The sequence below is a fragment of the Rattus norvegicus genome, chromosome 16, assembly GCF_021556685.1.
Source record: "Rattus norvegicus strain SHRSP/BbbUtx chromosome 16, alternate assembly SHRSP_T2T, whole genome shotgun sequence".
NCBI classification, from domain to species: domain Eukaryota; kingdom Metazoa; phylum Chordata; class Mammalia; order Rodentia; family Muridae; genus Rattus; species Rattus norvegicus.
The window spans coordinates 83,721,936-83,749,629 of NC_141549.1; the positions used below are offsets into that span (position 1 = coordinate 83,721,936).

General features: G+C 50.5%; 1 protein-coding gene across 3 annotated transcripts; it reads left to right on the plus strand.

Moving 5' to 3' along the window:
- The first annotated feature begins 1,157 nt into the window (after positions 1-1,157).
- Tdrp (testis development related protein) lies at positions 1,158-26,087 on the plus strand. 3 transcript variants are annotated; one of them, XM_087588986.1, is made up of 4 exons: positions 1,158-1,264; positions 1,481-1,693; positions 22,206-22,303; positions 23,782-26,087. In XM_087588986.1, the coding sequence occupies exons 2-4, from the start codon at positions 1,568-1,570 to the stop codon at positions 24,128-24,130; spliced, it is 573 nt and encodes a 190-aa protein (XP_087445112.1). In that variant the 5' UTR covers positions 1,158-1,264; positions 1,481-1,567; the 3' UTR covers positions 24,131-26,087.
- Positions 26,088-27,694: the final 1,607 nt, after the last annotated feature.

Consider the following 27,694-nt stretch of genomic DNA (forward strand, 5'->3'; position numbering starts at 1 on the left):
CCTTCGGGACCCTTCTTCCACGGTGTGACACGTCCGTCACGCCAACCTGAATCCGTGTCCTGAGCCACACCGGTCGTTTGTCTCAGAGGCAAATCCTTCTCTCCTTTGACAAGAGCTGTTAAGTGTCAGCCCACTCATATCTCAGTAAGTCAGGCCTTTGGCAGTTGGCACACAGAGTGAGGCGACACGGCCGATATGTATCTAAGTAAAAAAAAGAATGTCTACATCAATGAGTTCTATTTTATTTCAATAAAGGCAAATTCAGCCTAAAACCTGCAGCTTCCTCCAACTGAATGTTCAGGGGAGGACTGTTGGGCAAGATCTTTCTAGATCCCAAGATGAATTTGCATGTATGAAGACTGTTTTTCTGATGCCGGACTGTATAAGAACCCTCTTACAAACTTTGACAATAGTGTGGCTCAGAGATGAGGGGGTCAGCGACCCACATCACGTCCTTTGCAGAGCCACCATCTCTACTTACCCGGTTCCCTTCCTAACCATCGAGCTCTTCCACCGAAGGAGTTGAGTGCTGCTTTAAAGCGGTCTAAAATTTAGCATTAATGTAGTACCCTGCGGCGACTTGTCCTTCGTTACCGCAAGCCCTGAATTGTCCCAGACAGGCCAGGTCTGGGCTGACTTGAGAAGGTTCTCACTGTGTGTACACCCTTAATGTACTCAAACACTTGAAGAATGTCAAGAAGGCATCTTGTAGTTTACCTACAGTGCTGTCCTCTCCCAAAAGCACACAGCTGTGGGCAGTTTTGCTGGGTACAGTTATGTGGGTACAGTGTAGGACATAGCGGGTGTAGGTTCAAGTCCATGTGTGAGTGTTTACAAAGGCCAGAAGTCAAGTTGGTGTCTTTACCACTTTCCACTTTAAAGATAAGATCTCTTAGGCCAGAGCACACCGATTGGCTACACTGAGTGGTCACCGTTGTCTATGAAGGAACCCTTCTCTTTCCCTACCACCCACCTCCCTTGCAGGTGCCCCACCCCCCAACTTCGGTGGTCCATATCCATTGATAGACCTTCAAGGACCAGCATAGACTACTACCCCTCAGTCTGCAGTCAGCGAAGCCCCGCCCTTGGCCCCCGTAGCACCAACGGGGCGAGCATGCGTATTGCGTGGCCCCACCTCGGCGTTGCCGTGGTGATCCAGGATGGACCACGCCCATCGGGCTGGGTGAGCGGTGGGCCGGGAGTTGAGGGGCCGCCGGTGTGAAATGTCACGTGGGTTTTGTGCGCCCGGGTTCTTGGTCCCTCGGTAAAGCACTCGTCCGGCTGAGTTCCCCTGGGGGCTTTCTTAAGGAGCTTGGGGCTGCCCTGGAGAAGCAGGGGACCTGCGGGCTGAGTGTCAGAGTCGGGGAGGGCCAGGGGGCAGGGGGCCTGAGGGACCTGAAGGCTGGAGGAGGGTCTGGGGGGCGGGCCTGGGGGCGGGCAGGGGATGGCGGCCCGCAGCTGACCGCCCCTCCCCGCCCAGTCCTCCGCACTGTCCCAGCGCCGCGGCCGGCCGGGCGTCCTCCCTCAGTCCGGGAGCGACGCTGCGCCGAGCGGACAAGCACCCGAGATGTGGAAGCTGAGCCGAAGTCGAGTGCTTCTGGACGAGCCCCCCGAGGAAGAGGACGTGCTGCGAGGGGCATCGCCGGCATCAGCAGCCGCTCAGGCGCCGGTGAGGACACGCGTGGGGGCGCAGGTGCGGGCCGTGGGGTGTTCTGGAGGCCAAGTGCAGGTGCATGGGGTCGCATGCCGGCTGCGGAGTTGGCAGGGACCCGACGCATCTCCGGGCTGCGAGGAGACTGGCCCCGGAGGACACCTTTGATTAATGCCCGGATCCTGCAGGTCCTGGGCCCCAGAGCCAGCATGTGTGGGGTACCGCGGGGACCCGTACCCCGGGCACTTTCTGCACTGGCTGGCGACGCTGCCCTTCGCTCTACTGCCACAAGGGCTCTAGGGTTCGGCCTGAGACACCGGGGACGCGGAGTGACCGCTTCCAGGCCAGGTATTTCTATTCCGGAGTGGGAGAGACAGAGAAGTCCTGAATCATGGTGCCCGGGACGACCGTTCGCTCAGACTTAAAAGCTTGGTTTTTTTGTTTTTGTTTTTTCCTTTCCTTTTTCTTCTGGGGACTATAGCGAGTATAAAGTGGGTATTTATTTGCACAACACGTATTTCCTCTTTTTAAGCCTTTGATCCCGTCTCGCCCCCCTCCCCCGGAAGAAGAGATCAGAGACCTTTATACAAAAAAAGCTTTGGCCCGACAAGTGTCGAGATATGCTTGGAATGTCTAGAATTTTTTAATTAACAGGATCCCAGGTGGATCTGTATGAGGCTTCCACACCCACCTCGGTACACTTTTCATTCCCTCTCATGTGCTAGGAAATTTGGGTCACAAAGCAAGCAACTTTTTTAGGCATGAAGTTACCATATTATTTTTTGAAAGATATTGTGAAAACTGTGGCTGTTGCAAATCTTTCTTTTGAAAACTTGGAAGTAATCCCGAAATTGCTTCTCCCCTAGTTGGAGCAAAAGAACATTTGTTAGGAATGAAGTTTCATTGTAAGACATTTCTTGGGAATGTAATAACCTTACCAGCTGATGGCTGTGAGGTTTTAAGTACAGTTTGTATCTGAATTTACATTCGAGAAGTTACTTTTTGGTATTCCTAGTTACCTACCTTTTACTTTACTAGCGTTCAAGTTTTGTAACTAAACCTCAACTCTTAAATTTGTTCGCAGCCTTTAGTTTTTTGTTTTTTTTTTTTTAATCATCTTCTAGCCAGGAATATGTGTTTAAGATTACTTCATGTGCCTTTTCATGGTTCAGTAGTAAGTTTATTTTTGGCGCTGAATACTATCCCTTTGTCTCGGGAGACCGGTTACCTGTTTACCTTCAGAACATCTTGTTGCTTCCTTCCAACCTTGGGTAGCTGTTGCTGAAGTTCTGTAAACAGGCAGGGCAAGCTTTTTGTAGAATCACATTTCTGCTCGTTCAAGTAAGAGAATGTGTCTATTGGGTTGTCGGGGAGTGTGTGTGTGTGTGTGTGTGTGTGTGTGTGTGTGTGTGTGTTTATGTACATGTGTGTATACATATGTGTGTGTACATGTGTGTGTGTGAACTGTGAGTGCAGGCAAGTGTGCATGAGGAGGTCAGAGGACAACTTTTGAGTCACTTCTTGCTTTCCACGTTGGCAAGCAGGTCTCTCTTGTTTTTTGTTTGTTTTGTTTTGTTTTTGTTTTTGTTTTTTTACCATTTCCCAGCGTGCTTCCTCCCAATTACATCCCACAGCTCCTGTCGGAGCACTGGCAGTCCAGGAGCACTGCTCTGCTTGCAGAATGAGCACTTGTACCTGGGCAGCTTCCCACACCCCAGGTTCCCACTGTTCCCACTGATGCCCTCTCTTCACCACTGCCCAGACTAATTTTTACACAGGGGAACAAATTTCTCTACACTTTTTTAGATTATTGGCTTGTTGTTGTTGTTGTTGTTGTTGTTGTTGTTGTTGTTGTTGTTGAAAATAAATATGGGTGGCACTAATTGGACTTGAGTGGGTTATCAAAAAATATGAACATTAAGTTGGGAGTTAGAACGTGCTGGATATTTATGTGTGAGCTCTGGGGGAGATGGGTGGGTGATATTATTGCGATTCATTGCTTACACGCACCACAAAATGTTAAAAAATAAACATTATAATGGAAATAGAAAATAAGAGATTAAAAAGAAAAGAGACATCTGTTTGCATTAAAACATAAATATAACTTAATATAAATATGTAATAAACATAATACAAAATTCAGTGAGGCTTGTAAGAACTATTCATTACAGCCATCCCATAAGGGGAGATACGTTTTTAATAAATCTAATGTCTACTTTAAAAATTAAAGCTGAGAATGCACATAGTACAAGATTTCTGGATGTTGTTAGGTCGTAACTCCTGTCTCAAAAGATGTATTGTTAAGCTTTTTCATATCCGTCAAACACTTAGGCAGATGCATAAATTTGTTTGCAAATGTGCATTCGCTCGTCAACGCCAGGCACTTGTATTTATCTTGCACTGCTCTCTTCTGTGCTGAGTTCCATGAAGCACGTGCTGTTCTAGCTGCAAATCACTCAAGGCTGTGCGAGTCCACTCGCGATTAGGTAACCATGTGGCATCTGCCTAAGTAGGTCTTTCTGCACTTGCTCAGCCGTTTTTAAAACTGGCTCCTGGCTGCTCCCTGACCCTGAGCTAACCGTAGGGATTCGACATTTAAACCGTGAATTAATACCCTTACAAACAAACCAGGAAAGTGTGACACGTTTTCCTGTTAGTCTGTGTAAGGCATTGAAATATATCCCTCCACCAACTCAGATTTAGTGATGGGAAGAATCGGGGTGACCCTCTTTGTTCAGATTGCTCACACCATCCTTTGTGGGAGCCCCAGGGTCTCTGCGGAGAAGCGCTCATTGGTGTGGATTTGGGATGGACGGACGGACGGAGGATTGTAAAGTACAGCATTTGTGCTTGGATTCACTTGTAAGTCTACTAAGGAGACCCTGGTATCCTGTCTGAGGGAGTAAAGTGGAAACTTCCCACCTGCCTCCACAGCCAACACATAATTCCATTTCCCATGAGTCCTTTTCAAAGAGATTGACCTATGCACGTCAGCTGCAGACTTTTTTTTTTAAAGTATTTATTTATTTAATGTATATGAGTACACTGTGTGTCTTAGACACCAGAAGAGGGCATTGGATCCCATTACAGATGGTTGTGAGTCACCATGTGGTTGCTGGAATTTGAACCCAGGACCTCTGGAAGAGCAGTCAGTGCTCTTAACCCCACTGAGCCATCTCTCTAACCCCAGCTCCAGATTTCTATCTGAGCCAAGCACTTCTTCACTCTCTGTACGTCTCTGGCTTTACGTTGTATGGCCGTCTGTTTTGGCCTATCTGGGTGGCCTCCACAAAAAAAAAAAAAGAAAAGAAAAGAAAAGAAAAAGCTGATGTCTCACACAGCCCACGATTATCTCCTGGGCTCCAGAGGCTCCAAGTCCAAGATTAAAGCCTTAGGTTCTTTTTGTATTGTACAGTCCTTCATATAGAAAGCTAACAAGATACAGTTACCCTTGTTCTCCTGCAACCTGCTTTCTTCTCCTTTCTCTTCTCACTGAAGTTACTGTTAAATAGATGTGTCAGTATCCATCCAGTTAGGGCTCAGAATGTTTGAGCTTGCTGCATTGGGCCGTCTCCTTCTAGACTCTGATGTGCGACTTCTGGACATCTCCTTTGGGGGGTCTGGATTCCCCCAGCGTTTCAGTGTGCCTGGGTGTGCATTTTCTTTTCTATGTTTTTTAAGATTTATTTTATCTATATGAGTACACTGTCACTGTCTTCAGACACACCAGAAGAGGGCATCAGATCTGACTACAGATGGTTGTGAGCCACCATGTTGTTGCTGGGATTTGAACCCAGGACCTCTAGAAGAGTAGTCATTGCTCTTAACCCCTGAGCCATCTCTCTAGCCCCACGCATTTTCATTTTAAAAGCACTGCTGAGGTATCATTCATAAAATATCGTGCTTTACCATGAAATATGGCAGTGGGGCGGTGTTTTTAATGCGTTCATTGGTGCAGGGAGCTTTAGAAGCTGAAGGGGCACTGTACTCCACAGCTGTGAGGCCTGGGCTCGAGTCTCCTCACAGCCTAAGGGAACCACAGAACTTTCTGCTGCTGTGGCTTTTCCTGCTTGGGAATGTCACATATATGGAGTCGTGTAACTGTGTGGGTTTTCTGTCTGGCCTCACGCACCTAGCACGGAAACTGCTATCCCAAAGGCTGGACCAGTTTCCATCCTGTCAGCCGTGCGTGAGGATTCTGGGTGCCCTCTATTCCTATCAAACCCTGTTCATAGCTGATCTTCTATTGTAACGACCCCAGTGGGTGTGAAGTAGTCTTCAATCTCATTTTATATTTCCTTGGCAGCTACCGAGACTTTCAGTCTGGTCTCTACCCCTCAAAAGGAATCAGCCATTCATAACTTTCGTTTTGTTTGGCAATTCTGCACTGTAGCCCAGGCTGGCCTCCAATTCACAGAGCTCCACTTGCCTCTGCTTCCGGAGTGCTGGGATAGTGGGCGTGTGCCACCACCTGGCTGAAAGACTCATAATTTCACTGCTGAAATGTGAAGTTCTCATACACTCTCAATAGAAGCCTCTTGCCTGCCTGTACCAGATTTCCAAAGCTACCTTTTGGACAGTAGACTCTCTCTTGTCTCTTCATATCATGTGAGGCACGTTTTTACTCTTGTTGTTTCTGGTTTGAATCTCTCTTCCAGAGTCAGAGTCACCCTAATTGCCTTAAAGAGTCGAAGACCTGGGCTGGGGATTTAGCTCAGTGGTAGAGCGCTTGCCTAGGAAGCGCAAGGCCCTGGGTTTGGCCCCCAGCTCCGAAAAAAAGAACCAAAAAAACCAAAAAAAAAAAAAAAAAAAAAGAGTCGAAGACCTTGAGGTCTTTCACGTGTCCTGTGTGCCTTCTCATTGTATGTGGTACGTAGGAAGTAAGGGTCTGTTAATCCTGGGCATGCAGTTGGCTGTCACATTTGTTGAAAAGATCACCTATTTTACTGAATTGTCACAGAGACGTTCTGGGAAGTCAGTTGGCCGTGCCATTGCCGTCTTTCCCGGACCCCCAGGGCGCATGCCCCAGAACCTGTCTTGATCGCTGCTTGCAGTGTATGGAGTCTTGAGATGAGAACCTTCGCTCCTCTGTGTAATTATTTTTCTAGGCTAATTTTGTGTTGGAATTCTTCGTTTTTCCATATGCGTCTTAGAACCAGTTTATCACTGTTTGCAGAGAAGGCAGCCGAGACTCCCACAGGGACTGAATCTGTAGATCAGTTTCGGGAACATCGCTAAGTTAGCAGTCCTTCTGATTCATAAAATATGAGACAATTCTTCATTTGTTCAGATCTTGCAAGACTCTTTTTTTAAAAAAATTTATGATTTCCATTGACTAAATATGAAACCTTGCCATCTTTATTTCTAGTTATTTTAATACAATTGGAAGTAGAATTGCTTTAATTTGATTTTTGTATTGTTCTTGCTGGTGTCTAAGAAGTATATTCTAATATCTTGATTGTCTATCTGATGTTGCTTATCCTCTATAGGTTGTAAGAGATAATGCTTCCGCACATGGGGACAGTTTTACTTTTCTTGCAGTCTTGATGCCTCTGGTTTCTTTTGACTGATTTCCCTTTGGGGCCCCCAGCACACTGCTGGGCAGGAACAGCAGCAAGAGCTAGCCTTCTCTCCTTGCTCCTGATTCTACAGGGAGAGCCTTGGGTATTTCACCACCGAGTGTGAAGACAGCTGCGGGGTTTCCTTTATAACCTTGGAGCTGAGTACTTTTATCATGAGAAGATGGTAGATTCTGACCTGGCTTTCCCATATCTGATCGTGTGAATTCTATTTCTTATTTTCTTGCCGTGGTGCATAACTGAGTTCCAGATGTCTGCCCAGTGTCACACTACTGGCGCAACAGCCAATTGACCAGGTGCATGATGCTTTTAATAATGAGGTTTTACATTCCACTTACCAGGTCTTTGGTTTTGTTTTTGAAACAGGGTCTTACTGTGTAGTCCTGGCTGGGCTGGAACTTTATATAGAGACCAGGCTGGCCCCAGACTCACAGAGATCCACCTGTGTCTGCCTCTTGAGTGCTGGGATCAAAGGTGTGCCCCAGCTCACGTGATACCTCACTAGCATGTTGTTGCGGATTTTCTACATCTATGGCGTATGGTCCGCAGCTGTCTTTTACTGCAGGGTTTGGGTATCTAGGTTATACTTTCACCACAGATTGAGTTAGAAAATACTACATTTTTATTTGGGGGGATATATTAATGTTAATTTTGGGGGATATGTTAATTTTTTAAAGATTTCTTTATTTTATGTATATGAATACACTGCAGCTGTCTTCAGACACACCAGAAGAGGGCATCAGAACCATCACAGATCCCATTGCAAATGGCTGCGAGCAACCATGTGGTTGCTGGGAATTGACCTCTGGAAGAGCCGTCAGTGCTCTTAACCTCTAAGCCATCTCTCCAGCCCTGGAGACATTTTTTTTACTGCTAGTTCCCTCTTTGCTTGTTTTAGATCTGTTCAGATTTTCTACTTCTTCTTGAAATGCCTAGTCCTTTGCGTTCCCAGGAATCTGTCCATTTTAATATAAGTTACATCGATTCACAGCTACTCATTCTGTTCTGGAGTAATGTTTCATTTCTCATTCTTAGCCTGAGCAATGTGAATCTTTGTTTCCTTAGTTTAATTAAACGTATCAGTTTTGTTTACAATACTCTTTGAGTCAGATTATCCGGTGTTTTAGCCAGGCTGATCTTGAATTTAAGGCTCAAATGATCTTTTTGTCTCAGTACCTGGGACCTCAAGCACAGCATTCACATACATTTTTTATTTGCTTATTTTATGTATTTGAGTACACTGTCACTGTCTTCAGACACCAGAAGAGGGCATCAGATCTCATTACAGATGGTTGTGAGCCACCATGTGGTTGCTGGGAATTGAACTCAGGACCTTTGGGAGAGCAGTCAGTGCTCTTAACCCCTGAGCCATCTCACCAGCCCCACATACATCAGTTTTTCCAATTTCTCCTGCATTATTTTCTGTCCCTCCATTCCTGTCCTGGTGTTTGTTTCTTCCCTCTGCCTGCTCCTGATTCACTTGTCTTCTTTCTCCAGCCCTTGAGGTAGGAGCTCAGGTCGCTGGTTTGCGGTCTTTTCTTTAAGCATTCGCATCCATCTGCTTCCTGTGAGGGTCACAGCACAGCTCTGAGCCAGGGCTGCCGAGCCTCAGTCCCCTCTGGCTCTGCTTCTAAAGACCTGCAGGTGGGGTTACCATGGCTGCTTGCCTGCATTCTGTGTTCTTCAGAGGGCTCGGAGGATTGTCTAAAGAGGCGAGATTGCCCTTACTCTTCTTAGTCTAATAAGCATGCGCACCTTTCCTCGCTACGTTCATTTTGTAATAGTAATTTACATTATTGCTATGATTTGTAAACACCGATCACAGACCTTTGGTCTGTGTATTAGATGTGATTTGTTTCGGCATTTTTATTTAACTGAATTCTTTGACTTACAGTACAAGTAGGTTCCTGTTCTAACTTGTCACAATATTGTGGTTGCAAATACTTAAAATTGTAGTGTAATTGATACCTGGTTTCACATCTGAGAGTGGACATTGAAAATAGGATTTGGGGTTGGGGATTTAGCTCAGTGGTAGAGCGCCTGCCTAGCAAGCGCAAGGCCCTGGGTTCGGTCCCCAGCTCCGGAAAAAAAAAAGAAAATAGGATTTTGGGGGGTGAGAGGACAGGTGTTCTGGACTGCCTTAATGTTGCACGAGAAAGCCGAGAACACAATGCGTGTTGTGTCTGCACTTCGCTGTGGACGGTGAGTCCAGCGTGCCCCGACTGTAAATTCTGTCCCTTCCCACTTCCTGCCTGGGCACCTTTAGAGTGGGATGGAGATTGGCCTGGCCGAGGACAGGAAGACCAGTGTGGCTCAGGACACTGGGCTCTGGGCCAAGAATATGACTGGTGTTTTGTAGCAGGAGGAAAGAAAAGATCCCGGAAAGGCAAAAAAGCAAGTGGATAAATCACACATGTCAAGTAAAAAAAGCTGAAAATAAGTAATGCCCTCTGTGCAGTCTCAGGCAAAGGTGTCAAAAGTCTAGGCAGAAAAACTACTGTCGAGGCCAGCCGCACTGTCAAAGCCCCGCTGTCAAAGTGGCAGGAAGTTGGCCCTGAGGAACTGGAGCTCCAGTTGAAGCTGGTGACCAGCGTTTGTGTTCTTTCTCCTTCTCGCCCAGGATGGTACTTCTGCCTGAGAATCTCTGCTGTCCAGGCCCGTTGGGTCCCCAGAGCTGCTCTTCCAGTGTGTCTACCCACATGCCCCTGGGTTGCTTCTCACTTCTGCCTTCCTGGTACTGTAGTACATCCTCCATTTCACCTGACCCCTCCTCTCCTGCAGTTTCAGTCTACTTTTTTTAAGCCCAGGAAATCTGGATTTTTTTTCCTGTCTTGTTTTATCTTCTATTGAAATCGGCCAGACCTATTTACATAATGCTATTTACAGAACCATGTTTATGAGTGCGAGCTACCGAGTCTCCAGTGCTGGCCCTGCTGCCTTGGCTGCAGGCAGTGGGGTGGGGGTGGGGGTACCACAGTGAGGACAGGCGTCTGGTGGTTTCCTCCTTGGTAAATCCACTGCGGTTTATCCTCTTCCTCCAGATGCCTGACTCCGGCTTCCCAAGCTGGTAGGTCTTCCTTTAATTGTGAAGCCTCGTAACCTGCAGATCTGTGCCCATTTTACACTTTCTGCACACTGCCTTTCCTTGTGTTTGTTTCTGGTTAATGTATGGAAAAGCGGTGGGTTCGAGATTTGGATCACACACAGTGGAGGTATATTCCTAGCCTGGGGTGCAACCCTAGGGCACCTTCAGGGTCTGTGGTGGTCCTGGCTCATTCTAACTTGCCTTCCAGACAGTCTAGAGACAGCAGCCTCAGGGGAGCAAGTGCTTCCCAGGGTCCGGCTTTGAGATTGCACATTCAAGCTCATGAAGCCTCTGCAGCCATAAGGATGGGTGAGAACTGCAGGCTCGGTTCTTTTCTAGTCACTCCATGTTCTGAGTAATGAGCAAAGTGACTGGAAGAAGAAGACGGATGCTGTTCTGTCTGTCTGTCCTTGGCACTCATGTGCATCCCTCTCTTCTTGCTTGGTGTCTGTGTTGCTGAGCAATTTCCATTTCTCACAGGGGGGGGGGAAGGAGGAGGAGGAAGAAGGAGAAGGAGAAGGAGCAGGAGAAGGAGAAGAGGGGAGGAGGAGGAAGAGGAGGAGGAGGAGGGAGAGGAGGAAGAGGAGGGAAAGAACTCTAGAGCAATAGTTTCTAGAAAAAGCCATTAGTTGGACTCTTCATTTCTGCCTCTTAGGAAAGTAGAAAGGACTTGTGGCAGTGTTCTACTGGGAAGAGACAAAGGGAGGTTGGAGGATGAGAAGGGGGAAGACCGGAGGTCCCCGAGCAGGGACTGCATCCTCAGGGAGCTCCTCCATATCCAGTAGCTGTCTGCTAGGAACCTGAGTCCTGTGGCTTAGGGACTTGAGGTCCTACCTGAGTCTCAGGACGTCCCTCTGGCTGTTGGTGTGACATTGTGTCTCTGTGACCGCCTGTGGATGCTGCTCCTGTTCCAGGCAACCTTGGAGATGTCCCAGAGCACCTGAGCTACTGATCAGCATATAATTTCTATAAGCAACACACAAGTCTGGGCTTCGAGAACAGCTATTTGACTCTTCCCAACCTTAGCCTCCATGAAGTACTGGTTATCTGGTCACATCCTGTTTTTGTTTAGTCTCTTAGCTCCAGGTCAAGGGCTCAGGGTAGATCTGAGGTGATGTTTTGTAAAAGAATAAAGGGGGGTTGGATATGTTCTGTGGAGGTGTAGTTAGGTGTGGGGGAACAGGGTGCCTCAGCGTGCCCATGGTGAGGTATCCCTTACCCCTGAGGGACCAGCCACAGGACACTATAGTATAGAAGGGTTTATTCAGGGCATGGGGAGGGGAGTTGAGAGGGTAGTAGAGACAGAGAAAGGCGGGTGGGGGGCTTTTATCGTGAGTCAGGCACACCTGGCTATTGCTCTACCGTGGGGTGGAGCTTAAACAAAATGCTAACATGAGGGACTCTGATAACTCTCCTTATAACTCAGTGGAAAGCAGTGTCTTTTGCAAACTGCCTCTCTGCTCTGGAGTACTGAGTAAGTGCTTGCTGTGGACCGTGGTGCTCACCCGCTCGCCCACATTCTTAGCCAGCTGAACTCTGTAGGTTACAAACATGGCTGCTGCTTTGTTTCTCTCTTCCATGTTACCTGTGGTATAGAATTCCATTCGCAGGCCAATTCTGTCTGGTCTCCTACGGAGGGAGTATTTTCTTCAGCCTCACCACTCTCTTTGTGCAGATGCCTTTACTCTGACCCTGCGGTCTCACCAGTACCCTATAATACGGAATTTGGAGACAGACGCTTGTTACGACTTGGGGGCTGCCCACATCCACCTTCACCCAGAGCCACCCAGTGCTTCCTATGGTACAGGATGTACCTGAAACTTGCCCTCTTTGTGGATTGCTTTTGGCCCATCTGTGCATTTGGTCCTTTCCTAACCAGTCTGTTATGTGGGTGGTAACATCTAACCTCTTCTCACTAGTGCCTATGCCCTTCCTTCTGTTCTCAGACTAATGGGAACTACCATTGCCCTATACTTAATACCTACCAAGGCGAGAGGGCACCATGGAGGCCAAAGATAGGAGCGTGAATCAACACCCCCAGGCCTGCAGCAGCTCTTCCAGTTTAGACATGGAAGTGTTTTTCAGCAGGTGCCTGCCACGGACTTGCCTCAAATGAACCAGTGGACTCACATCTTTTTCTTGGCCCAACGAGGGCTGTGGTAAGGAGCGTCACCATCACTGCCTTCTTTCCACACAGTAGCCTGAGAGGATGGGGGACACACTCGGGTAAGGGGCTCAAAGTGTGTCCAGGCCCCAGTTCTCTGTGGTGAGCCATTCTGATCATCTCCCAGAGATGAACTGTGAACACAGGAGCTATCCACTGGAATAGCTGCAGAGTGTCTGTCTGTCTGTCTGTCTGTCTGTCTGTCTGTCTGTCTGTCTCTCTGTGTGTCCATCCATCTGTCTGTCTGTGTCCATCCGTCTGTCTGTCTGTCTTATACATACACACCCCACGCAAACAGGAAACAGCAGACTCTTCTCTGGTGAGCATTTCACAGTGCTTATAGCAGAACCCACAGCTTTTTCCCTGCCTGAGCTTCTCACACTGTGTGTGTCTTTGAGCTCGGACGCAGGTGTGTATGTGTTCTCATGGTTTACCTCAGTGGACAGGAGCCTGCAAGCAGCCCTCTCTGTCAGGGGTCCAGCACCCCCTTGTTCTGCCCCTGGCTCTGTGAGGTCAGTTGTGGGAGCACACCACTCTGCAGCTTTTTCTTCTCGGATGTTCCGAGTCTCGTGAAAACTCTCCTGTAGCCTGATACTCTGATTCTGATAAAAAGGCCTTGGGTTGGGTTTCACCGTTGACCTAGAATCCTACATTTCTCGAGAATACAAGTTTCTCCCTACCCTGAGTTTTAACATAAGATAATCTGAGTTCCAAGTTCATAGCTTGGGCTATCTCTCTTGCATCTCTCTTGCATCATGATCAAACACAGCCTGTCTGGGTAGGAGGCACAGCCTGTCTGGGTAGGAGGCACAGCCTGTCTGGGTAGGAGGCACAGCCTGCATGGGTAGGAGGCACAGCCTGCTCGGGTAGGAGGCACAGCCTGCCCGGGTAGGAGGCACAGCCTGCCCGGGTAGGAGGCACAGCCTGCCCGGGTAGGAGGCACAGCCTGCCCGGGTAGGAGGCACAGCCTGCCCGGGTAGGAGGCACAGCCTGTCTGGGTAGGAGGCACAGCCTGCATGGGTAGGAGGCACAGCCTGTCTGGGTAGGAGGCACAGCCTGCTCGGGTAGGAGGCACAGCCTGCCCGGGTAGGAGGCACAGCCTGCCCGGGTAGGAGGCACAGCCTGCCCGGGTAGGAGGCACAGCCTGTCTGGGTAGGAGGCACAGCCTGCTCGGGTAGGAGGCACAGCCTGCCCGGGTAGGAGGCACAGCCTGCCCGGGTAGGAGGCACAGCCTGCCCGGGTAGGAGGCACAGCCTGTCTGGGTAGGAGGCACAGCCTGTCTGGGTAGGAGGCACAGCCTGCCCGGGTAGGAGGCACAGCCTGCTCGGGTAGGAGGCACAGCCTGCCTGGGTAGGAGGCACAGCCTGTCTGGGTAGGAGGCACAGCCTGCTCGGGTAGGAGGCACAGCCTGCCCGGGTAGGAGGCACAGCCTGCACGGGTAGGAGGCACAGCCTGCTCGGGTAGGAGGCACAGCCTGTCTGGGTAGGAGGCACAGCCTGCCCGGGTAGGAGGCACAGCCTGCCCGGGTAGGAGGCACAGCCTGCCCGGGTAGGAGGCACAGCCTGCCCGGGTAGGAGGCACAGCCTGCCCGGGTAGGAGGCACAGCCTGTCTGGGTAGGAGGCACAGCCTGCCCGGGTAGGAGGCACAGCCTGCCCGGGTAGGAGGCACAGCCTGTCTGGGTAGGAGGCACAGCCTGCCCGGGTAGGAGGCACAGCCTGCATGGGTAGGAGGCACAGCCTGCCCGGGTAGGAGGCACAGCCTGCCCGGGTAGGAGGCACAGCCTGCCCGGGTAGGAGGCACAGCCTGCCCGGGTAGGAGGCACAGCCTGCCCGGGTAGGAGGCACAGCCTGCCCGGGTAGGAGGCACAGCCTGCCCGGGTAGGAGGCACAGCCTGCCCGGGTAGGAGGCACAGCCTGCCCGGGTAGGAGGCACAGCCTGCACGGGTAGGAGGCACAGCCTGTCTGGGTAGGAGGCACAGCCTGCACGGGTAGGAGGCACAGCCTGCCCGGGTAGGAGGCACAGCCTGCATGGGTAGGAGGCACAGCCTGCATGGGTAGGAGGCACAGCCTGTCTGGGTAGGAGGCACAGCCTGCCCGGGTAGGAGGCACAGCCTGCCCGGGTAGGAGGCACAGCCTGCCCGGGTAGGAGGCACAGCCTGCTCCTAGTGTCAACATCGCTCACAGTGGCAGCCATGCCTACAGTGACCATGGAGAATAGGATGCTGACGCTCTTGGTGACACCCAGAAGTGTCCCCAGGAAGGCTCCTGCTCCCACCGAGCGGATCACCGCTTGCTGTGGGATATAAAAGCAAGCCTTTACCTCCTTCTGCTAGCATGCCAACGAACCACAGTGCAGTCCCATCAGACTCCATCTTGGGGAACCAGTGAGTCTATTGAGCTCAGCTAGAGGCGTGGGTGACTCCAGAGCAGGCCCTCAGCTGCCTGGGCGAGTCCCTCAGTCAGCTCCCCCTGCCCTATACACGTCCCACTTTCGGAGCCTATGGGGCTGTGTACAATTAGGGCGGGTTCACGCACAGCTGAATGGGAGGTGCGGCTGGAGAGGCCAAGCTCTCAAGTGAGAGTCCGTGCAAGGACTTTCCCACACCTCCTTGTCTGCATGGGAAAGTGCCATGCTTAACAGGCTCCGTCCTGAGGGTCCCTAGCATAGTCAGAGCCTCTTTGATGAGAGCCGTGGCTGTCAGCTTGAAGGAGGATGCCCACACATGAAGGAGGATGCTCACACATGAAGGAGGATGCTCACACATGAAGGAGGATGCCCACACATGAAGGAGGATGCCCACACAGGAAGGAGGATGCCCACACAGAAAGGAGGATGCCCACACAGGAAGGAGGATGCCCACACAGAAAGGAGGATGCCCACACAGGAAGGAGGATGCTCACACATGAAGGAGGATGCCCACACGGGAAGGAAGATGCCCACACAGGAAGGAGGATGCTCACACAGGAAGGAGGATGCTCACACATGAAGGAGGATGCTCACACATGAAGGAGGATGCCCACACGGGAAGGAAGATGCCCACACAGGAAGGAGGATGCTCACACAGGAAGGAGGATGCTCACACATGAAGGAGGATGCCCACACAGGAAGGAAGATGCCCACAAAGGAAGGAGGATGCTCACACAGGAAGGAGGATGCTCACACATGAAGGAGGATGCCCACACGGGAAGGAAGATGCCCACACAGGAAGGAGGATGCTCACACAGGAAGGAGGATGCTCACACATGAAGGAGGATGCCCACACAGGAAGGAGGATGCTCACACAGGAAGGAGGATGCTCACACATGAAGGAGGATGCCCACACAGGAAGGAGGATGCCCACACATACATGAAGGAGGATGCTCACACATGAAGGAGGATGCCCACACTTGAAGGAGGATGCTCACACATGAAGGAGGATGCCCACACATGAAGGAGGATGCCCACACGGGAAGGAGGATGCCCACACAGGAAGGAGGATGCCCACACAGAAAGGAGGATGCTCACACGGGAAGGAGGATGCTCACACAGGAAGGAGGATGCCCACACTTGAAGGAGGATGCTCACACATGAAGGAGGATGCCCACACATGAAGGAGGATGCCCACACATGAAGGAGGATGCTCACACATGAAGGAGGATGCCCACACGGGAAGGAAGATACCCACACAGGAAGGAGGATGCTCACACAGGAAGGAGGATGCTCACACATGAAGGAGGATGCCCACACAGGAAGGAGGATGCCCATACATACATGAAGGAGGATGCTCACACATGAAGGAGGATGCCCACACAGGAAGGAGGATGCTCACACATGAAGGAGGATGCCCACACATGAAGGAGGATGCCCACACGGGAAGGAGGATGCCCACACGGGAAGGAGGATGCCCACACGGGAAGGAGGATGCTCACACGGGAAGGAGGATGCTCACACAGGAAGGAGGATGCCCACACTTGAAGGAGGATGCTCACACATGGAGGATGCCCACACATGAAGGAGGATGCCCACACATGAAGGAGGATGCCCACACGGGAAGGAGGATGCCCACACGGGAAGGAGGATGCCCACACGGGAAGGAGGATGCTCACACGGGAAGGAGGATGCCCACACGGGAAGGAGGATGCTCACACGGGAAGGAGGATGCCCACACATGAAGGAGGATGCCCACACAGGAAGGAGGATGCTCACACAGGAAGGAGGATGCCCACACAGGAAGGAGGATGCCCACACAGGAAGGAGGATGCTCACACATGAAGGAGTATGCCCACACATGAAGGAGGATGCTCACACATGAGGGAGGATGCCCACACATGAAGGAGGATGCCCACACATGAAGGAGGATGCCCACACATGAAGGAGGATGCCCACACAGGAAGGAGGATGCCCACACAGGAGGGAGGATGCCCACACAGGAGGGAGGATGCTCACACAAGAAGGAGGATGCCCACACAGGAAGGAGGATGCCCACACAGGAAGGAGGATGCCCACACAGGAAGGAGGATGCCCACACATGCCCAGGCACAGGTATCTCAGTGCCCTTACTCCCTACCACGAGTTACAGGACACATTTCTATCCTCCTTTCAGACAAGATGCCTGCCTCGGGCCTCATTATAGAAAACTCTGGAGTTGGGAAGAACCCCAGCAGGATGTAGCCCCATCCACATGTAGCCTGCGCATGGCTGTGGGACCAGTGCATCCTTTGGAGGTGTATGGACAGTGAGTGACCCCCCGTTCACCTGTCTGTCTGTCCATCCTTGGGGAATGCCCAAGACCTCCAGCAGATGCCTTTATGCAGGAGATGGGCAGCACAGCTGCTCCTGTACCGTGGACTGGATAAACCCATGCTGGAGTCGGCCTGTGATAGATGAAGCCCTCACATCTGCCTGCCTTAAATATGCTAAACTTCGCTTCCTACCTGCAGGAAAATAGAGACATAGCTGCTACTCTGCCTTGCGCTCTGAGGAGCCCGGGGATATTTGTTCAAAACTTTGATGCTGTAGTGGGAGCTGTGGGTAGGAAAAGTGGCACAGTTTGGAAAGCAAGGTTAGTAGCGTTGAGTGTATGTGTGTGAGTGTGAGTGTATGTGTGTATATGAATGAGTGTATGTGAGTGTGCAGTGTGTATGCATGTGTGTGAGTGTATGTGAGTGTATGTGAGTGTGCAGTGGGTATGCATGTGTGTGTCTATGAGTGTATGTGAGTGTGCAGTATGTATGCATGTGTGAGTGTATATGAGTGTATGTGAGTGTGCAGTGTGTAGGCATGTGTCTGAGTGTATATGAGTGTATGAGTGTGCAGTGTGTAGGCATGTGTGTGTATGAGTGTATGAGTGTGCAGTGTGCATGCATGTGTCTGAGTGTATATGAGTGTATGTGAGTGTGCAGTGTGCATGCATGTGTGTGAGTGTATATGAGTGTATGAGTGTGCAGTGTGTAGGCATGTGTCTGAGTGTATATGAGTGTATGTGAGTGTGCAGTGTGCATGCATGTGTGTGAGTGTATATGAGTGTATGAGTGTGCAGTGTGCATGCATGTGTCTGAGTGTATATGAGTGTATGTGAGTGTGCAGTGTGTATGCATGTGTGTGAGTGTATATGAGTGTGTGTGTGAGTATGCAGTATGTATGCAACTGTGAGTGTGGTGTGTGTGTGTGTGTGTGTGTGTGTGTGTGTGTAGGAGGGGGGAGCTGACTCCTTTTGAGTCTTGGCTGGCTTTGTACTTTGTACTTACTACATAGCTCAGGTTGACCGGGAACTCATTACCTTCCTGTCTCAGCCTCCTTCGTGGTCAGTCTTGGACATTTTCCTGTGTCCCGTGCTCATGATGTACCCTGGGGCCTGCGGGAGTCTCCCATGGCTCTTCTGCATGTTTGACAAGCCCCTTGGCCTCACCACTCCAGTGAGAGTCCGGAGGACTGAAAGGCCCTTCCCCTCCCTCCACTTCCAGCTTATGTGCCTGACTGAAAACTAGGGAAAGATCACAGGTTGGCTTTACACTGACAGAACTTGCTCCCTGTTCTGGAGCTTCCCTCTCTTGCTCTATTAGCCTTCACTGTGTTAGTTTCCTGACAGTTTCTGATTTTCATTTAGGTTTGTCTTCCCTAAAGGGCAGAGAGCTCAGAAGGAAATTTCTTAGAGGCCCACACAGTGGAGGGTATACACTCACCCTACACAGGCAAGCCCCACCTCAGGTCCACATTTGGCCTCCCCGAACTATTAACATCTTCCGATACCCAGGGCCTCCTGCCCTAGCACTCCTGTGGGCTGTTCCTGTGAAGTTCTTCCTGAGTGAAACACGAAGGTCCCTCCCAGGGGGCAAGTGTCTGGGCTCGGCACGCCCTTCCAGGATCACTGAGGCAGTCCAGGCTGCACTTGCCTGATCAAGGACACTGCAGTGAGAAGGGCCACAATCCTTACCTCAGGAGCCCTCCCTGTGTAGGAGGATTGCAGGACCACGTAGGGCCGTGGTTGCCAAGTTGACTCACAGAACACACAGTTGAGAAGAGCAAGGCTGTGGGTACAGGGGCCAGTGTGCACATAGGCCAATCCACAGAACACAACGTCCAAGGGATGGCATGGCCTGGTGCACCCAGAGATCAGGACTGTCACCTGTGACAGGTCTGAACCATGCTACAAATGAGTGTCCTGTGCTGGGCGGAGGCCGGAGTATGCAGTGTCTTAGAGCTCACGGTCCACGGGGGAATCCTGAAACTTCTGCACCACAGCACCGGGGGGACCCAGAAGGAAGAAAAGTGTTCTTCTCCATTTCTCTCTCCACTCTCTGGAGAAGCTGTTCTGCAGCTCTTGCCAGGGCTCAAGAGCTGCCCTCCCTGCCCCCCGAGGTCTGTCTCCAACTGTCTCCACACTTGGTAGTGTGGTTGGAGCCACAGACTCTTGGCTCAGGACTTCGGTGTGGGCTGTGCTGTGGCTCAGAAGCCTTGATGGTGGTTTCGTTGCTCTCATGCCATAGGAGGTCAGTAGTTAGCCTCTGGATTGGTGATGGAACTAGACTTTGCTCCTTGAGGGACGTGTCCTGCATGGGGACCAGGGAGCATCAGTGCCTTGTTAGCTCTGTGAACATTCTTGTCCGGTATGTTTGATGATGTCCAATGAGTTAATGTATACACAGATCTTCTCATGGGGCAACTTAGGTCTGACATAGCTGCAAGCTTTGCACCTCCCCCTGCTAGGATGACCTCTGTCCTGACGCCTAGGAGAATCATTTGCCCTGTATCCTCAGGCGTCAGGGCCAACCTTCCCGGAAGTGCTTTAAATGACTAGAATCTAACGTTTTTGAATTTAAGTGCTAGCTCATGGTACAGATTTAGCCCTCAGGCTGGCTTCTGTAGGGTCTCCAAGAAATAGAACCAACTCATAAGAAAAACACCAGCAGTGAGTCCTGGAGTCTTTATTTGCTCCAAATCCAGCAAGACATATAAACTTAACAAACCTTGATATCTCCCTCGGCCTGAGTTGACTTCATGCCCACAGGATATGCCAGTTAACGGCCTTGGAAAGAATGTTCACTGAGAGGACCCAGAGAACATGGAGTCCACATCCCCTGAGACTCTTGGGCATTTTGTTTGAGAGATGGGAAACTGTGCCTGGGGTTTCTGTAATGCTTGTGGAGTGGACAAATGAGAAACTAACAAGCCAGAAGAAGCAGGAGGGAACTTCTGGCCTGGAAACCAATCCAGTGTGACGTCAGCCATTCCCTTCTGCACATGAGTACGGCTCCCTTGGCATGGTGCACACTTGAAGTCATGCCAGAAGGCTCAGCAATGGCTGCTCTTAGGAAACGCCAGCAGGTGATTAGGCGGGTGGACAGGAGCACGGGAGACCCAACTGCCCACAGCTGGCCACTGGCCCAACAAACCTATCTGTATTAATGGTCTCATCGTACCTCCAGTACCCTGACTCTGAGGGAGGAATGTCCTTCTGTCCTTCCTGAAGAATGCCTTTCCCTCTCACTTTGCATCTAGGAAGTTTTTCTCCCTAGGTCCGGTTTCCCTTCCTTTGTTCATTTTTCCCCCTCAAGGCTCTTTGTCTAAACCCCATTAACTGCAGACTCTAGTGCATCCTCTTCCTAAACGAGACGTGGGTGGTATTCAGAGCTCCTGAGGCCCCTCTCTCACTGGCTTGTCTTACAATGCCAGCTGGCTCCCTGGCACCTCTGGTCAGGGATTGGTGGAATGTCCAGCCCCGCTTGGGAGGGGCAAACAAGCTGGCCTGGCTTGATGGCTGTTCGTGGAGTCTGCACTGGAGGGTCTGGGCTTGGTGAACAGCATACCCCGCCCCCTCAAAAAAAAACAAACCTTGGGTGCTGCTTCAGTCAAGTGCTTTGGGGCCTCACTGTTTGTATCCTCATGGGGAGTCACTGTAAAGATCAATACAGACTGCTCCCACCCCCGCAGCCTCGGCAGCACTGGGGAAACTTGTGTTACTTGGTGGGTATCTTTTGGGCACCCGGAAGGGTAAACTCTCATCTCATAGCCAAGTTTTCATTTTTGCTGTAGTGGCTTCTTCGATGTGGGACACCACCTAGGACTCCAGCACAGTGGGCTTGGTGGAGGGCCTGACAGTTGGAGACAGACCACTGCCCAGAGTGGATTCCTAAAGTCCAGACTGACAAGGGGCACAAAGGGGAAGTGTGGTTCCTGGGCACATTTGATTTCCCACTGCCCTGGTGGGTTTGCTGAAAATGTTCATCATGTTGTCTCATATCAGAGGCCTCCCCGCCTCTGAGTTCTGTTTTTACCACTCTCCTTTCATATTTCCTTTCTAACTCCTCAAAGTACAGCGTTGCTCTATGACAGTTCCCGTTACGCAAAGCAGCAGAGAGATGATATGGGGACGCAAAATTAGATTTCCAGGAAACTTCCAGGCTCTCCGAATTCCTTTCTGCTTAGTAAGTTAGTTAATGATCTACAGTGATGTTCTTTGTAAGATCTTGATTTCATAAGTGAAATTGTATAAAATCATCCACAGAACACATTATTTCTTCTCCAAGCTTCTTTTGGAGGTTGGCTAGGCATCACCATTCCCTAACTGCTGGGGCTGGAGACCCTGTAAAGAGCCTCAGGCCCCTTCTTCCAAGTCCAAAGGGTGAGTCGTGAGCAGCCATCTTGAGAGAGTGACATCACCAGGAATGCAAAAAGCTTGCTGGCATCAGAGGCCGGATTCCTTCCTGTGTGGTAATCTTCACTGGCCCATAACTGGGCTTTAACATGACTCTCCACAAGGAAAACATTGTTGGCTAGAGCATTTCAAGATGTAGTTTCCCCGGAACATAGGTGAGTAGGTAGGATGTATTTTTGTGTAGATATGGAAGGGTCTGGGACGTGCTTGGCCTCAGTCATTTCCATCAACATGTCCATGAGATTATAATGGGGCCAGAGACGCCCTTTTACCAACTGTGCCATAGCCGTCGTCACCAGGACAATCCATTCCTTCCACGAAAGCACAGAACGCATGGACAGTCATGTTTGTCCCATAGCACCTGGACATGTAAGGCGTCACCTGTTTCTCGGCTCAGTTCCCACACCACGTAGCAGCTGGTGTGTGGTAGATTATACAGTTCAGGTGTGAGTCAGCCGCTCTCAGGACGAGAACAGAGGTAAAGTCACCTGGTGCCGCCAACAGTGAGCCGTCGTGGGCTTGCTGGCACGGGGGGCAGACCTGTGCACTGTGGCACCGGCTCTGACTCTCTCTTTACCTCTCACCGATTCAGGGGGCAAGCCTCAGAGGTTGGAAAGAAGCAACATCTCTGTTTAATAAAGATGACGAAGAACGCCTGCTCGAGACTTCCAGATCGTCCAAGTCCAAAGGGTGAGTCAGAAGCAGCCATCTTGAGAAAGTGGCCACACCAGGGACACAAGGAGGCTGCTGTGGTGTAAGGAGAGGGGTTATCACACCCACCATTGCCCCCGCAGAGGCCTCTGCTGCCCCAGACAAGCTGTGAGATATGAATGCTTGGGTGCACAAAGAGATGGGGTGCACTTTTGGGGAGCCCCGGGGACAACTAAAATATACCTTGGGTAGAAGTTATGTAGCCAGAACAGGCTAAAGCAAAGTAAAAAGCTCAAAGTTGTAAATCAACCACACAGAAGGCAGCCTGGAGCCGTGCTTATGCTGTGGACCTCACTAGCCGGAAGGGCTCAGCAGCCTTGTCTGTGACTTTAAGTAGCTTCAGGAAGTGACGGACAGGACTGCTGATAGGATACAGGTTTAGGACTAAGGTGGGGGTGGAGCAGTGCACTTACTGAGCACACACACAGGACCTGGTTTGGTCCCAGCACCCTCAAAACTGAACAAAACCACAAGTAGTGATGGGAAACCACAAAAGATTCTAGAAGGTTAAGTATAAGCTGACACATTGTTGCTACCTTATACATTTATCAGAGCGCCAAGCTTGCATTTCCAGGCGCTGCCTGTTGATGGTAGGACTAGACCTTGGACCCCTGTAGCTGTGTTTTCTTCTGGTAGAGGATGATCTGTGGTGGCGGCCTCCTGCAGTGATGGAGCAGTGGTTTCACAAAAGGTCCTCTTGGTCACTGGGTGATGTGCCCATCGGTTTGGACACCTGTGTCTAGTGTCTGCCACACTGAGTGGCGTTAATAGGCAGCTAGTCAGGACACTGACGTGTTCTCTGTATCATTCATTCATTGTTTTTTTTTTCTTTTTTTCTTTTTCTTTTCCCCCCTTTGACTTTTCCAGACAGGGTTTCTCTGTGTAGCCCTGGCTGCCCTGGAACTCACTCTATAAACCAGGTTGGCCGTGAACTCAGAGAGATCCACCTGCCTCTGCCTCCTGAGTGCTGGATCCAAGCTGTGTGGTGACTGCCAGGCTAGTCATTTCCTTTTCATGAAAGGAGCTCTGAGTAATTGTTTTCTTGAGGAAATCACCTACCCAATGTTTAAGAGACGTTTGCTGTATGAGGCACCCTGCTGAAAACGCACTATGGCATAGAATTTCCCCTTTACTTACAACCTAAACTGGACCTTGGTTTTCGTGTCTGGTTTGCTCCAATGCCCATTTACTCCCGCAGTGGCCTTTGAGAATTCGTTCCTTGTGAAGTGGCATCCAGTCTCCTGTCTAAGACCTGCTCCTTGGAAAGCCGAGGCACGCATGGCTTCTGTAGGCTTCTGCAGGCTAAGCTTGCACTGTTGTTGTTAATATTTATCTCACAGTCCTGCACACATTTCTATTGGCCTTCTAAGCAGGTTAAAGTTTTTAGGGGAAAAAAAAACTTTATAAGACCGACACATAATGAGAGCTCTGTGTGACCAAAACCGTTTCATCTACAGAACTAACGTACGACTCAAAGAAGAGCTGAAGGCAGAGAAGAAATCGGGATTTTGGGACGCCTTGGTTTTGAAACAGAATGTTCAGCCTAAAAAGCCAGATCAGATGGAAGGTTGGGAGCCTCCCAAGCTCACTGCTGAAGACGTGGCCACCGACCATACCGAGGACGGTATAAGCAGCCTCCCGCCCTGGTCTGCCTGGGAGGACGATACCAAGGGCTCTACCAAGTACACCAGCCTCGCCAGCTCAGCCAGCAGCTCCCGCTGGAGCCTCCGCTCAGCGGGGAAGCTGGTCAGCATCAGGCGACAGAGCAAAGGCCACCTGACAGAGACCTGTGAGGAGGTGGAATGAACTGAAGGGGCTTCACAGGGCACCACATTGCTTTTACGGTCGGCCAAGCCCGCTGGCCGCCTCCTAGTGCACCATTAATTCCTTGAGCCCTCTCCTAGCCCAGGGAAGGAACCCACTGAGTTGCTTGTGTTTCGTGCTCAGTGACCCACACACACCATGGCTTCCTGGTGACATCTGGTCGCCTTGCTGCAGAAACGTCCACCCGCTGGGAGCGTGTATGCTGAACGGATGTGTGCATTGTAGACACTGTCCTGTGAGCCAGTCTCCTCTAGGGTTCATGCCAGCCTCACTCACCTGAGTTTTTAGGACGTCCCCATCTTGTCCCTGCATGAGACATGAGTGCCGCAGCTAACTGAACATGGCCTCTGTGGCGCCCTCTCCCTTTGTCAGAAGCAACTCCCAAAGGTTACAGTAACTCAGTTTAACAACAGATTCATTTTTCCTTATTAAGTTAAAAGCAAAGCAAAGTCTGGATTCTGGAAGCAAGGTGGTCTGAGGTAGGGAGTCAGGGCATCTTGAGGGCGCATCTGCTTAGGAGGAGTGGTCTGCAGTGTGGGCCTGGGGCGGCAACTAGTTCTTTTATGGAATTTTATTTTTACCTTTGAACGTTTAAATACAGATCTTTATTTTCTTCCAGAACGTGTTGATTTTTAAACTTAAAGACGAAAGAAATACTAGGAATAAATTTTGGTCACCCAATAATCTTTGCTCAGAAAACATTAACTTGCTCACTGTAGAGTTAAACTGTAGATAAAACACTGAAGTGCCTCGTTTCTATTCTTCTCAGATGATTAGTTTTTCAAAATGAGAAGCTTTTGTGACTGATGTTAAATCTATAAGAAGTGTGTCTCCCCCTACTCTGCCTGTCTCACACTGCTGACTGTCCTCGGCTGTGGTCCCTGTATGGCTGTCTGCAGCGCACGTGTGTGTCTTTGCTCTCCAGTTATAGGACTTGGACAGGGGAGCTGTGTTCCTCTCTGTTTTGGTTAAGAATTAAAAGCCTCCCGTCAGTCACACTGTCCTTGAGTCACCACAGTGTGAGCACCGTGCTTTGTGTGCCCTGATGTCCCTCGCAGTGATCCGTGGTAGGGTTGAGTGGCCGGGTTTACTAGATCCACCACCCAGCTAGCCAGCCACCTGTCCACCCGTCCACGCATCACTCTGTCTACCCATAAACCGAGCTGTTAGTCTTGTAAAAATAGAACAGTAAGTTTGCTTAATGAGCTTTGAGAGGAGGGTTCGAATAAACAACGTTAACACCTGGAAGTTGTGGAATTATGGAGATTCTGATTCGTAGTGCAAAGTTGTCATTTTTGCCATAACATGTGAGTTTGAAAACATTTATCCTCAGGTAAATGGTTGAGTGCATGAGCTCTGACTCTCTAGTCTTCAAACCGAGGTAACCGCAGGCTAGGACAGAAGAGCAGGCCCATGCTGACGCCCACCGCAGGAACCCACTGGTGTGTCTGGCTAACCACCTGTGGCGCAGGAAAACAAACCCAGCCTTGAGAATGTAGGGAACGAGCTCTTGGACACACAGCCTCTGTCTGTGTTCACTGGGCCTGCGCTGAGTGCCTATAGCTCACTGTGCCCGTGTGCCTGAGACGCAGTGTTGCGTGTTGACACGGGGACCTTTACCCCGTCCGTCGCCTCTCAGGAGGTGAAAATGCACTGTAAACCAGAAAGAGTAATTAAAAATAATTTTTCCTTCTGTTGTATCAGATTAAAATATCTTGCGTTTGAGACCTTTAGCGTGTATATTTATTGGTATGCTTCCAGGAGAACGTCTCTTCAAAGGCTTCACATGAACGTGCTCTGCTCAGATGCAGTTCGCGATGTCGCCGTGATTCTGGGGCCGGCAGAGGGGACCCAATGTCTGTACCTAGAACTCTGTTCTGTGCTTTTCCGGGAGGGGCAGAGTCTTCCTTAAAGCTAAGGATTAAAGAAAATAAAAGAACTTGCGTCTGCCTCCTTGATCTACCCCGGCTTTCCTGACGTGGTGACCTTGCAGTCCTGATCCCAGGACATGTCCATCCACCTTCCGTAAGAAAACTGACAGTTTGGGCTGAACTTCTGCACGTGTACCTTCTTGTTAGGTGAGCTGACTATACTGGGCTGTCACCCGGAGGGTGACCGCGCACTGGGTGCCCTGGGCTGCTTCCGGTCTGCCACCCTTAGTCAATGAGTTAAATTAGCCCTCAAGCAAATCGTTATCTTAGACCTCAGCTGAGAAACAGGAGTGTGCCAGAGACAGTATGGGTTTGTTTTGATTTGTTTTAATTTACCCACTCTCTTTGTAAAAATGTAACCATCCCCTGGAAATAAGTCTCCCCCCCACCCACCCAAACAGTGACCTTTATTAAGATTAACACCCACGGGAACTGGACCCTGTGAAAGCTCCTGGAAGCCTGTGGGTGTCCCATCTGACTCCAGGTGACTTAAAGAGGGAGGAGGTATTGGGCTTCTCATGGCCCAGCACCTCTGCCACTCACCTACCTGATCCTAGTCAGACTTGGTCAGATCATGGCAGCCCTGTTGTTCAGACTTCACAGGGCTGCCTCAGTGTGTGGTCCCCGTTGCCTCCTGGCCGGTGAACCTGCTTGCTTTTGGTGACTTACTCCTTGCTCTCTGACTCTTAGCCATACATCAGCTGGGATTAGATCACCTGACTCACCAGACGACAGTGTGAGGAGGAAAGACGGCTTCTTTAATACTGATCAGCTTTTTAAAACATTCACAAAGGGTCCTTGGTTTTGAGGAAGAACCCCAAGACATCAGTCACTTTAATGGGAGAGTATGATCCCGTGCACACACCCCATGTGCCCAGAGCACAGCCTGGCCTTTTCCAGCCGGATGTGAGCACCGACCTACCCGTCCACCTACCTGAGCTCACCTACCCAGAATGTTACAGACTCAGCTCTCAAGGGGGTCAGGCCTAGGGTTTCCACCATAAGTGCTGGCCAGGGGGCAGTTATGGCGTTGTCATTTCAGGCAAGTGGCCCCTATTCCACAGAGCTGCTGCGAGGCTTCCAATGTATGCTGGTCCAACAAGTGCCCATCCTTATTTCTTGATGAAGCTACTGGATCTTGTGTCCTGGATTTCCTGAACCGCCCAGGACTAGGATGAACCTCTCCTCACCCTGGCATTGGTCTTGAAATACAGTAGCCACTAGGGGGCTCACTCAGAGCCATGCAAATACATCACTCAACTCTGTTACCATCGAGCGCTCAGGAGGAAGATGCTGGCATTGTTACATAATAGGGAAACCAAGATCATTCTCCTGCTGTTAGCCATGTTAGTGTTTGCAGTCGAGAGCATCCATCCGGTGGTGCGCAGGGACCTGAGCCTGAGGTCACAGAGGCAGGCAGAGAAGGCATGGACAGGACTGCAAGGCAGGGACTCTGAACCTAGGGCTGGTAAAGCCGTGAACTAACGTCAATGCCTGGCCTCCATCATAGATTAATCTTGACTAAGCTTCATCCACTAAATAGAACAGCTGAGGTCGGGACCCGGAGGTGTCGGAGGAGCAGCCCATCCCTGCCAGCCTTAGCTGTGATAACTAA

Bases quoted from the DNA above. Each gene is read 5' to 3' on its own strand.
- Tdrp (XM_087588986.1), top strand. From the start codon at position 1,568: ATGTGGAAGCTGAGCCGAAGTCGAGTGCTTCTGGACGAGCCCCCCGAG. The intron at 1,694-22,205 runs GTGCGGGCCGTG...TCACCGATTCAG, and splicing joins GGACACGCGTGGGGGCGCAG to GGGGCAAGCCTCAGAGGTTG. The intron at 22,304-23,781 runs GTGAGTCAGAAG...TTTCATCTACAG, and splicing joins AGATCGTCCAAGTCCAAAGG to AACTAACGTACGACTCAAAG.